Source organism: Phyllobates terribilis, unplaced genomic scaffold (assembly GCF_046119375.1).
Source record: "Phyllobates terribilis strain yellow unplaced genomic scaffold, ASM4611937v1 Scaffold_11__3_contigs__length_659146591, whole genome shotgun sequence".
In the NCBI taxonomy this organism is placed as follows: domain Eukaryota; kingdom Metazoa; phylum Chordata; class Amphibia; order Anura; family Dendrobatidae; genus Phyllobates; species Phyllobates terribilis.
In genome coordinates, this window is record NW_027362771.1 from 429202464 (window position 1) to 429215700 (window position 13237).

The window sequence follows — 13237 nt, forward strand, 5'->3', positions numbered from 1 at the left end:
AGTATACAATCTCACTTTTCTACTTTCACCAGCTTGTACATGTTCCAACTCCACTGAGCATTTGCTTTCCATGATCTATTTCAAGTCTGATCTATTCTGTCTTTATGGGAACTATTCAGACCAGACAAACCCGTTCCTCATAATCAGGTTCCTTACTTTTATGGCTCTTGTCTTGTGAGTTCAAACACATATGTCACCTGGAGACATATTCTAAACTTACTCGAAGGATGAAGAGTAAAGAAAAACTATCATCTATCTCACATACACTACATGTACAAAAGTATTGAGACACCTACACTTTACACCTAAAACATATTTTATGACATCCCAGTCTAAAACCATAGGCATTAATGTGGAGTTTATCCCTCCTTTGCAGCTACAATAGCTTCTACTCTGCTGGGAAGACGTTCTACAAGATTCTGAAGTGCGTCTGTGGAATTTTTTGCCAAATTTATCGAGAAGAGCATTTATGAGGTCAGAGACTCATGTTGGGTGAGAGGGTCTTACTCACAATCTAGTTCATCTTAAATTTTGCTATTACTCGGAGTTGCGCCAAAATATTGTGACTTTTCAAAACTTTACTTTTTTGGTATAAAAGCTTTGAAGAATCGGGCCCAATGTGTTTAAATCTCATGTCTAATACGTCTTGTTGAGCTAAATGTTGCCATCTGTACTCGAGGCAATAAGCAGCCACTTTTCTTGTGTTGGAACCAAGTATCAGGTTTTTTTTCTTTGTTATTTTGATATCTATTTATCAATCATAATATTTATGTCTTAATAATGAGCATAAAGTGAATAAATGTCTTGTGATTAAATTTCTGAGCAAACATCTATTTTACTATTGAATTAAAGGCAATAGCACTGGCCAGCTTTACCTAAGATATTTTCCACACATACTTTAACGTTAATTGCAGAAAAGGCTGCTTTCGTAACTATTCGATTCTTACAAGTCAAGGTTGCTAGGCTACTCATGCAGGAAAAGAATATCGATAAAGACAAACACGCTAATTGGGCCCTGAAAAGAGTAATTAGTGAGCAAGTGGAGGTGGGAGTAGACAGAGCTAGCTAGAGGCTTGTTAGCTAATTCTCAGCAAGCAGGTGCACTCAGCTAAACCCCCAATGTCGCTCAGGTGAAAAGCCCCTCTGAGAATGGCAGAAGCAGAGAGACTCTTAACTCTAGCGTATACTGTGCGCTAGGTGAAGACGGGCAATGCTGCCTGCCGATGATAAGGCATCATAATAACGTAATATTTGACAGTTTTCAATCCCAACGCTAAAACAAAGAAAAATATAAAATAATGACAAAAAAAAAAATCTTTGTCATTTGGTTGTTGCATGTGTAAAAATATACCGTAGCTGTCTATGAATTTATTAATACTAAATTAGTAGTGCAAAACTAAAATGAAATGACAGTGTTCATTTCTCATGACAGTTTCCCTTTCTAGAATCTGCTAGGCTCCGTCCTCCCATCCCTAAGCCATAACATCTCTCCAAGGTTCCCAGTGTACATTTTTCACATCTCCAGTGCTGTACTTCAATACTGGTGATCTGCACTACAAATCCCAATTTGCACTGCATTGCACAGTTTTCTGGACAACTGTGGAGCATTGAAAGTATTGTGGTTATCTGCAAAAAAATCATAATTTATCAGTTGTTTTCTATTGTTAGCTTCTGGTACAACAAGATTCAAATACTAGTAAAAAAAAATGCATATAGTAACATGGTAACATGTACTGTACATGTTGCTAAAAGTATAAAATATGCTTTCAAGAAAAAAATTGTAAACTATACTATCGACAAACTTTACCTAAATCTATTGTATAGACGACTGTAATGCTATGTTCACACATTGTGTTTTTTTTTCTGCAGCCAAACCTGATCTCTTTGCTCAAGATTTTTTTGTTTTTTTTGCTTGTTTTTTGGTGCGTTTTTGGTATGTTTTTTTCCACTGTCCTTTTGTCTCTTTTATACATGTACATAGAGTTCAGTGAAAAAAAATCTCATTCTGGTTTTGGCACAAAAAAACGCTGAAAAACTTGACACCTGCGTATTTGGTGCGTTTTTTCAGTGTTTTTTTCACCACCCATTACTTCCAATGGGTGAAAAAACGATGAAAGAAGTGACATGCTTTTTCTGCAAAAAAAACATGCAAAGCACAAAATACTGATCAAATAAATACTAAGCTGTGTGCAAGAGATTTCTGGAATCTCAGACTTTGCTGGTACTGTAAAACGCAGCTGAAAATTTGCATAAAAAAAGCTGAAAAAAACCGCAATGTGTGAACATAGCCTAAGAAACTTTGAAATATTCTGTAATATACCTTATCAGAGAAATCTACTTCTTACCCCGCTTATCACCCACTTCTTCCTCTCCTCCTGCCTCCTGAACTCACCATACACTCTTAAAAAAAACAGCTCAACTCCATTTTGCTCAGATAAGATGGACTGCCAGCTCACTCTGGAGTCATGTTATTATACTCTTTGGAGTGAGGAAAAGGAGGAGGATTGAGGAGTAGTGAGGAAATAGGGAAAGGGAGATACAGAAGTCTTTTATCTTTTTCCCAGTGCTGGATTCACATCTACACTGCTCAGTACTGCTGTATAATTACCTCCGTGCTGCTACTATTTCTTCTCTGTGTGCTAAAAAAGGAATACAGAACAGGAATACTTCCCTGTGAATGGGAAAGATTACTGCAGCTACTCTCCTCCCACCAGCCTTGAGTCAATTGCTAATGTAGATATAGAGTCTGCAGAGGAAGAAAACTGGTGAAAATGCAGGATACAAGTCGTATAAAGGCCAGGAATACTGTTATTCCAATGTACACACACAAGACTTTAGTTTATTCTGAAAAGTTACTTGAAAGTACGGTTGCCCTTCAAGGAACTTTTTCCTTACATTAGTGTGCCAACGCTGGGAGGTAAAATATGCTTTTTATTAACTTTTCTAGGCACATTAGGGATATTGAAAAGAAGTTGCCCAGTAGCGGACAAACACTTTAGTGTACAAATGAAAGCTGAGACTGACAATTTGCAGGGTTCCTCCAGTATTGCAAATAATTAGCGATGCATGGTAAGATTATCCTGAACAAAGGATATAGGTCGCCTATACTTAGCTACCTCTTGTTTATCTTTTAAGTGTAGTATTATAATTACTCAGACAATCCCAGGGGTAGGACATTTTCTTCTGACCAACAGTTCGCCTCATCTTTGAAAGCCATTAGTACAAATAAAATGATGGTGTCTGTGTTAGGTTTTCAAAGTCCAGCAGGTCCTCTATATATGGGTGAGAGGCAAGATAAATGGATTTTTAATAAGATGAAATGTGGAGGGCATGCGTCACTCAGCCTTCATTACATGCATCCATCACTTGCTAAAAAGCCTCTATCTAAGCCCCTAGAACAAGGTTCTAGGAAATCCTTCATATCAGCAGTTAAATCCTACGTGTGTCTATATTCATCACAGCTTGTACTTAATCCACTGAAGCTAACTGTATGAATTTTAGCTTAACTGAATGACAGTAAATCCTTCATTGAAGGTGAAGGCTGAGCTAATATTGGCACCAAAACTGTACGGAAAACATATGTCTTGATTTCCCACTCATAAATGAATCATCAGTTGAAAGCATGAATTCACAGATCAGTAAACCGCCATATACCATATGGAATACAACCTCCCTGCCCCTTCGCAAACATGGCTTTATCAGAACACAATTGCCCTGTAATACTGACACCTCCTCCATTATATCCGTACAATGCACAAGTATTCAGAGATGTAAGATATGGTTTTCATGTTCTTTCACGTTAACTCATGTGCCTCTTGCATTTTTTTTAATAACAGTTAAACACTTGAAAATGTCTGCAAGTGCCATCAGAATAATCTCACAGAGATATGGCAATGGCGTCTTAATGGAACAAACCCTCTATTCTCGTTCGTGTCACAAGGAAGTGCTGCCTCTTTTTGTATTTATTTTATACTATGTGATCCAACAAGCCAGTAGATCCAGAGACGTGCACTCAAATTGGTGGATTTAGTGAAACTTTTAAACGAAAAATAAAAGATTTACGCAGGTGTGGAAAAAATGCAGTAAATTAAGAATGTTTTAAAAGTAGGAGTGTTAATAGTTTATTTTTATCAATCAATAAAATGTGAAAATGAATGACCAAAGAAGAAATCTAAATCAAATTGACATTTTGTGTGACCACACTTTCCCTTTAAAGTACCATCGAAGCATCAGTTCTTCTAGGTACACTTGTACTCAGTTTTAGAAGGAACTTGGCAGGTAGGTTGTTCCAAACATCTTGGAGAAGTAACCTCAGATCTTCTGTGGATGTCACTTGCGCAAATATTTTGACTCTTCATGTAATCCCAGACAGATTCGATGTTGAGATCAGCACTCTGTGTGGGCCATATCATCACTGTTCCAGGACTCCTTGTTCTTTATACTGAAGATAGTTCTTAATGACATTGGCTGTATGTTTGGGGTCATTGTCCTGCTGCAGATTTCATGCTTTGATGCTTTTTTGAAGACAAAGGGTGGTCCCACCAAATTTTCATTTGATTTAGATTTCTCTTTTGTTCGTTCATTTGGAATTTTTGTTACTTGATAAAAATAAACTAGTAACCATTCTATTTTTTAAAGCGTTCTTAATGTGCAGCATTATTTCCACACCTGCATAACACTTTTGCACAGTACTGTATACATACATATGTACATACACGTTAACATACTTTTTATTGGATTGCTGTGACATATGCTTCTGATGCCATCCACCAGTAATCTGTCACCCATATATCACTGTGTTTAAAAAATGTATATGTTCACATATATACATTTTATAGTATGGTGCAAGATTGTGTTAAATCCCACTGTCATAAGCCCTTTTAAAAAATATGGAGTTAAATTATGGGTTCCCCTTTTCAGGATCCTTATTTCTTGGCCAGGAGGAACAGCAGATATGAAAAGTGTCGCTCACTCTGAATGATCTTTCTTGTCCCGCATTACACATCCATTATTATAAATGGGCATTCTGTACTACATATTTCTCTTGTGTCATTGCTGTAGTAAAACTGAACAGTTATGGTGCCCATACACCTTAGGTAGCTGGACTAGCTAGTTCAGCCGACAGCTATCACTCCTCACTCACCCATACAAGCTGAATATTCATGCTGCCAATGAGGAGAGAAGACAAACAACTTCTAAACATCTCTGATACCAGCTCAATTGGCCCGAGAACAGCAAAACAAAAAATAATAATTTTCTCCAACAACATGATCTCTCTGGGTAAAGCCAGAAGGGCCCCATACACTTTACATTTTTGGCCCGTCCCACAGGTTTGGCTGACTTTCATCTAATGTGTATGTTGACCTTTATCACCATATTTCCTTACAGATGAATGATCAGTGACGCTTTATGAACAGTAATTTGTCAAGGAACTCTTTTAAATTTTTTTCCAAAAATGAGTACCCCTTTAAGGCACAAGAAGCAAATAAAGTTCAGGATCGGATCCAATTAGGTCATACACAATAATAAGAGAGGTACTGAAACAAGACATGACGTGCCTTTGACTGACAACTTTAGGATTAACAAGCTTGTAGCTTCAGTACTATGTATCAACAGTGATGTCACATAAAATAAGAGGAAATACAGGAAATCTATTGCACCAAACCTGCGACTATTAGTTTTTACCATTTATCATTATTGAAATGCACTTATTACCGTCCATACATACTTCGATGAGATGCTCCAGGCTTAATCTCAATGGCCGTCCTGCTCCATGTTTCCTTCTCTACCTGAGACATGCGGTCACGTGTTAACTGGTAGGATTCATCAGTGGCACATACGGTGATCTTGTCCTGTATAGTGCCGATGCAACTCAACTGCTTCTCTCCATTCCTAGCACAGACATTAAAGAACTATTAAGTATCCTTATAATATAAATTATATTAAAAACAGTAGACATACATTGAAAATAAGAAAAATGGTCATGAACATTACAGTTTCATTTAAAGCAAACAATACAAAGTGCTGTCCAGTGAATTAATATACAATCCCAATTGGTGCCTTCTGTAAATTTCTCTAATAGACTAGAGCAATATTGGCAACAATTAAATGTGTTGGGCCAAAGGTTTGAGTTTCATGGCTGCAATGCTATTGAGTATATACAGTGCTCAACATATAGGAGTACATCCTTGTTGAAAGTTAGATTTTAATCAATATCTCACTGAACACAAGAACAATTTCTAAATTTTTGACAAGACTAAGTTTCATGGAACACTTTTTTAACTCATAATATGAAAGTTTTCAAACCTTCACTTTTACTCAAATTAGTTGATGCAAAAATGAATAGACCCCCCCATCAAAACAACTACATGTAGTATTTAGTAAGAGAATCTAAACCTAAATGCAATTTTCTAAATGCATAGTGCTTACAGTGAAACATGGTAGTGGCAGTGTCCTTATGTCGAGCTGCATGAGTGCGCTGATGTCGGGAATCTATATTTCATTGATGGTATCATGAATTCACAGATGTACTGCTCTGTATTGAAAAAAATGCTACCATCACTCAGTGCCCTTAGTAGATGTGCATTTTTTCCAAATGCATGGTGCCTACAGTGAAGCATGGTGATGGCAGTATCCTTAAGTGGGACTGCATGAGTGTTACTGGTGTCGGGGAGCTATGTTTTATTGATGGTATCATGAATTCACAGATGTACTGCTCTATATTGAAAGAAAAAATACTATCATCACTTTGTGCCCTTGGTAGACATGCACTTTTCAAACATGGCAATGATGTTGCATTTCTGAAGAAGAACAGGTGAAAGTGATTCAGTGGCCAAGTATGTCTCCTGATCTGAACCCCACTGAACACCTATAAGGAATTCTGAAGAGACAAGCTGAGCCATCCAACATCCAGGCTCTAAAAGAGGTTGTCTTTGAAGAATGGAAAAAGATAGATGTTGCAGTATGTAGCCAACTTACTGTTGGCCGTAAAAATCATGGAGGTCAAACAAAAACACTATATGTAGTAGTTTTTGATGTGGGCTGTATTTATTTTTACATCAACTATTTTGAATAAAACTGAAGATTTTGTAATGAGAGTTATATTATTACCCTTACTTTCATGTTATGGGTTAAAAAAATGTTCTATGGAAACTCAGTCTTGTGAAATTTTTCGGAAATTGTTTCTGTCTTAGGTGATTGATTACAATTTTACTTTTCAAAGAGGGTGTACTCATTGATGCTGAGCACTGTATATTGCATCTTTATAAAATCCAGGACAACCCAAAACAATTGGAATCATCCCGTTACTGAAGAACATCTGCTAGTTCTGCCTCTGCACCCCCTATAGATATAGTGCAATGTGCACAGTTCAACTTGAACAGAATTAGTTTATTCACAGTTGCTGTAAAAATACCACAAATATAGCAAATCTAGGACTCACCGAATTGCTGTCTAAGCAATGTACTACTCTTATAGACTGCAAAACTGGAATAAAGGGCTTAGCTGTTATTATACATAAGGCTGTTTAATAGGAGAGGAGCTATATGAATGTTTTTCATAAGACTGAGAATATATTATAGTCAATGCACTGACAATGACAATATAACTTCAAATAACTCTTCTACTTATTACTTTCATTCTAATCAAAGATAGTACTTTTCTACTGCCAATATTTTTTTAAAATCAGTGTACTGGTCTCACTACAATCCCTTTTTCAAATGAAGCTGGTCCGGTCCTCAGCTGACAATATAGATCTAAACCTCAGTGAACTACTAATGTTGTAGACGTAGACGAAAACTGAAGTCAGGAATACATTTCCCCTGGAGGGCTTACTAATAACACAACGCATGGTGAGACCTTTGTATGATTTCTATAAGGTCTAAAAGGATAAACGGAAAGGGGAGTCCTCCATGGGACAACCTTTTTAAGGCGCATTTCAGGACTTGAAAGCTATCCCCTATTGATAACTTAATGTTCACTCGGACCCTAGTGATCCTGAATTTCAGGCTCTGGGACCTGAGAACCAGGCTCTACAGAGCCCCCTTGACCTGTGCTCATTTCATTGTTTATGCTGGAAATAGCTGAGCGCCTCATTCTCAAAGATGATACTCTTTTAAAATTGAAGACGACTATAATAGACGGGTGACGAAAATGTAGAGACACCAGTGTTGACCAGTCAGTGAGACCTCATTTACCTAATCCTCCAGATATATGACATTTATTGGGTCAAGTGACATCATTAAGCAGTACATGGACAACTTTACCTATTAACCGAGGCTTGACACATGACAGTTTTCGTTCTGTTCAATGTCTTCTACAAATATATAAAACATTTTTACTGAGTCAATGTTCTAAAAAAAATAATTCTCACCATGAGGTGCCCTGTCTAATGCACTCGAAACTTGACTGAGGCTTATCTTTAATCTCTCTAGAGAGGTAGAAGGCAAAGACCCGAACTCTGTCATCTGAACCAGAGATGGGAGAAGGAATCTTGATGTACTGTTGATTAGAAAAAAGAAATCTTGTTAAAATGCAGATTTAAGACACTTGATATTTCTTCCAGCTTTAATGGTGTTTAATTCATCCAAAATTGTGGTTGTTTTACTCTAAATGTCATTATAATGGCAGCAGAACCCATATAAAAGTATCACTGCTGGTTAACAGAGGGTTACAGGTGTTGTATGAGGTTAGAAAAACAGCAAATTGATTATTTTCCTGAAACAGCTCCACCTTTGTCCAAAGGCTGAGCCAGGTATCACTAATCACTTTCTTTCACAACTCAGATCAACTCACAACTATAATGCAAAAAGGGCATATGTAGAAGAGTGGCGCTACTTTTTAGAAATAAAAGGAGACTATGCCCAGCTTCATTAAGTACGTATTTCCATAAATGTAATTGTTCTGTTTCCGTTGGTGGACTTTTTTGTGCCTTCGCAGAGTGAAATTTTTCAAGGTCCTTTCAATGAGCTATAGGCTGTGTGGCACATTAGTCTTCAACTGAAGAAAAATAAAAATAGAGAGATTCTGTACTCCACTAGGGCACTGTAAAAATTCTGCAACATTTAGAAAAGTCACAACTAATGAATTAGCCAAAAACATCTGGCTATTGAAAGCTACGTCCATATTGTCGAGCAAACTGAAAAAATGCTGAGGACTTCAAAACGTAGAGTAAAAATGGCTAATGACCATAATAAATTTGACGCAAAAAAACAACAATTTTTTACTCAAAAAAAGAGCATAAAAATGGCACAAAAGCCATAATAAATTTGGTGCAAAAACACAACAAAACACTTTTATAAAAATAAGTAGAATAAAAAATGGCACAAAAGCCATAATGATTTTGGCACAAAAAAAACGCCTAAAATCAAAATTTTTATACAATAAAAGTAGCAAAAAGAAAAATGATTTTGCACACACCACCTTTAATGCCAGATCAACTCAGATGACCAAATATAGTTAAAATTGCTCTTTGAATCAGGAAACAAAATAAATTGGTATATTAAAACTTAATTTTTTGTAATGATTTTATGTAATTTTATACATACTAATGTTAGAAAATCCATAAAAATGTTATCATCCATATACTGTATATGACTGAGTATACTGTATGTTTTTAAAGTTTGAGTATTATTTCAGGTACAAAGCTAGGCTTACATTCACCCATGGCAAAGATTCAATTTCTAAAAAAGCCAAATCCTTATATCTCAACGTGTGTACCTAGACTTGGAGCAAGTATCATCACTGTACGATTCCTGCTGCCGGTGACATACGTATGTCTCTCTTGTACCCGGTATGGAGCCTACTGCCAGAATAGTACGGATCCTCGTTTTTAGAATTAACTTTTCCTGTAAGTTCCAAGGGCACTCAACTAGGAAGATGACCAATCAGCATCTCCCCTTGCTGTTTTTCAGATCATATGGTATATAGTAAGCAATAGTACTGTAGCTTTGTAATATTTCTCCTTTATTGCAGATTTCAGTTACAGCATAGGAAAAATCTGCTGGGACCTGAAATCTATTAAATTATCAAAACTTCTGAAGACGGATCTGATCATTCTTGTAATACTTGTTTCTCAGTCATACTAAACCATCCAAATAGTTAAGTTACTATATAAATATCTGATCTAGACAGTCCCACTATCCCTTAACGCCATGGCCATTTTCCAGTTTTTCATTTTTCCTTCCCTTCTTCCCAGAGCCATAACTTTTTTATTTTTCCGTCAATATGGCCGTATGATGGTTTGTTTTTTTGCGGAACAAGTTGTACTTTTGAATTTCACCTTGATTTTACCATGTCGTGTACTGGAAAATGGGAAAAAAAATTCCACGTGTGGTAAAATTGCAAAAAAAGTGCAATTCTAAAATAGTTTTTTTATTATTATTTACCATGTTTACTATATTGTAAAACTGACCTAGTAAAATAATTTCCCAGGTCAGTACACAGATACCAAACATGTATAGGTTCTTTTTTTATGGTGGTGAAAAAAATTACAAATTCGTATGAAAAAAAGTTTTTGCATTCAGTGCCATTTTCCTAGACCCGTAGCGTCTCCATTTTTTGGGACCTGGGCAGTGTGAAGGCTTACTGTTTGTGCCCTGAGTGGACATTTTTATTCATACCATTTTGGGGTAGATACGATATTTCGATCACCTCTTATTGAATTTATTGCAGAGTTGTGGTGACTAGTGATGAGCGAGTATGTTTTGTTAACCTTTTCGCCGAGTATACTCGGACGAGCACCGAGTATTTACAGCTGCTCGGTGATATGTTTGAATCACTCCCGTGTGCATGATTTGCGACTGGCAGCTTTAATACATGTGAGGAACATGTAAGAAATAGACATTCCTCACATGTATTAAAGCTGTCAAACAGTCGCAAATTATGCACACAGGAGTGATTCAAACATATCACCGAGCAGCTGTAAATACTTGGTGCTCGCCCGAGCATACTCGGCGAAAGGGTTAACAAAACATACTCACTCATCACTAGTGGTGACCAAAAAAAACGTAATTCTGGCATTTCGATTTTTTTCTAGTTACGACATTTACCGATCTAATTAATTCACTTCATACTTGATAGATTGGACATTTCTCAATGCAGCAATACCAAATATCTGTATTTTCTTTTATTGTTTTATTTTTAATTGTGTAAAAGGGGGGTGATGTGAACTTGTGTGTTCTTTTTTTTTTACTTTATTTAATTGCCCCCTTAGGAGACTTTAAGGTGCGATCATCCGATCGTCTGTGCTACACATAGCAGGGCTTCAGCACTGAAATCACGATCTACCACGAGCCAGCATTCACAGGAGTATCATAATGACAGGCAGGCACAGGGGTCTTCTGCAGACCCCCAGTTGTCATGACAACCCATCGGCGCCCCTCCCCGATTACATGACAGGGGCACTAATGGGCGGGATTTGTGATGCACTTCCTGTTGGCGCGTGTTAAATCTCGCTGTCAGAGTTTGACAGAGGGATTTAACTGGTTAACAGCCGCGGATGGAGCTCTGATCCACCCACAGCTGTTAAAGGCACATAACAGCATCAGCTGTCATGTGCGGGGAAGGATGCGGGCTCAGCGCCGGAGCCCGCATCAAAATAAGGGACACGACATATAACGTAAATATATGTCTTATGTCGTGAAGGGGTTAAAGGGTTCTTCTCATCTTTCTATATGGATATTGTCGGATAGTACTCGTTAAAACAAGCACTTTAGCAATTTTCTGCTTAACATAATCTGCAGCCGTTCTTAAGAGAGTAACGCTTTTTGTTTACAACCCGTTGCCTAGGAGACCGTCCATTGCAGCTGTCTAAATGTTGTAAGCAGTATGTTTAAGCTAGTGGAAATTAGGAGGTAACAGCGGTTTCCAGTGATCCCTGCCAGCTACAAAACAGTGATTATGTAACATCCCTGGTGGCGTGCTGGCATGGCTTACCACCTCCCACCATGCAAGACCGCCATCTTACCTATCAATCCAGGCTGCACACTTTGCTCCAGTACCTGCTGTGTCTTTTGTCTGATTTCTTAGGGCGGCGGCGCGGCTACTGCCTGATTCTTATAGTTACTGTGTGCGCACTCCTAATGCTTCCCCAGCCTATTGCTGTGAGTCACTGGATACTTAAACCCCCTCCACCCAGTAGGGGGTGCCTGAGCAACACTTTCATTCAGTGTGTTCTGTGCAACTGAATTGCCAGGTCCTGTCCTGTATCTTGTCTGTTTCCACCCCTGGGGGCTGTATACCCAGGCCTGTTACCAGTATCTGTGACTTCTAGTCTGTCTCCGTCACCCTGGGGGCTGAGTTCCCAGGCTCATTCCTGTATCTTATTCCTGGTTCAGTTCCTGTCTGAACTGTGTCCTAGCCCGTTACCTGTTTCTCTCTATGTCCGAACCTTCCCTTTTCCTGCAGTGTCTGAACCTGCACCTAACTTCAACTCGTTGTCTCTGAACTTCTGTTTGTGAGTTTCGTGTACACTCGTTACTTCATTGTAAGTACCTTGTGTGTATCTGGTTCTGCTTGTTCACCGCACCTGCGGTTTTGCTCCGCCCTGCTTGTTCACCGCACCTGCGGTTTTGCTCTGCCCTGCTTGTTCACCGCACCTGTGGTTTCGCTCTGCTCTGCTGGTTCACCGCACCTGCGGGTTTTGCTCTGCTTGGCTTGTCTACTGCAACGGCGGTTTCGCTCTGCTCAGCTTGTTCACCGCATCTGCGGGTTTTGCTCTGCTTGGCTTGTCTACTGCAACGGCGGTTTCGCTCTGCTCAGCTTGTTCACCGCACCTGCGGATTTCACTCTGCTCAGCTTGTTCACCGCACCTGCGGGTTTTGCTCTGCTCAGCTTGTCTACCACACCGGCGGTTTCGCTCTGCTCAGCTTGTTCACCGCACCTGCGGGTTTTGCTCTGCTCAGCTTGTTCACAGCACCTCCGGGTTTTGCTCTGCTCTGCTTGTCTACCGTGCTTGCCAGTGCCCACCTGTCTGCATACCAGCCGTGCCTGCCAATACCCACCTGTCTGCATACCAGCCGTGCCTGCCAATACCCACCTGTCTGTATGCCAGTCTAACCTGCCTGTTCCTGCATTCCCCGGTGTGGGTCAACAGCTGTGACCGGGGTCTGGCCTGGAGTAGCACCTGGTCCCTCTGCTTGGTTCCTCTCTGGTTCACGGAGTTGACTGAGCCGCCGTGTGACCTTGGCACTCGTCGGTTCATGGTCCAGTGGGATCACTAATCATGCTCACGCCAGTC

At 39.0% G+C, this 13237-nt stretch overlaps 1 protein-coding gene across 2 annotated transcripts in view; it reads right to left on the reverse strand.

Moving 5' to 3' along the window:
* The window catches only part of ELL3 (elongation factor for RNA polymerase II 3), a 143995-nt gene that overhangs the window by 58256 nt on the left and 72502 nt on the right, over positions 1 to 13237 (reverse strand). For both annotated transcript variants that reach the window (XM_073653179.1, XM_073653178.1), the window contains 2 exons: positions 8372 to 8499; positions 5729 to 5892 (listed from right to left, as the gene is read on the reverse strand). In XM_073653179.1, coding sequence (XP_073509280.1) covers positions 5729 to 5892; positions 8372 to 8499 — 292 coding nt within the window. The remainder of the gene's footprint in view (positions 1 to 5728; positions 5893 to 8371; positions 8500 to 13237) is intronic.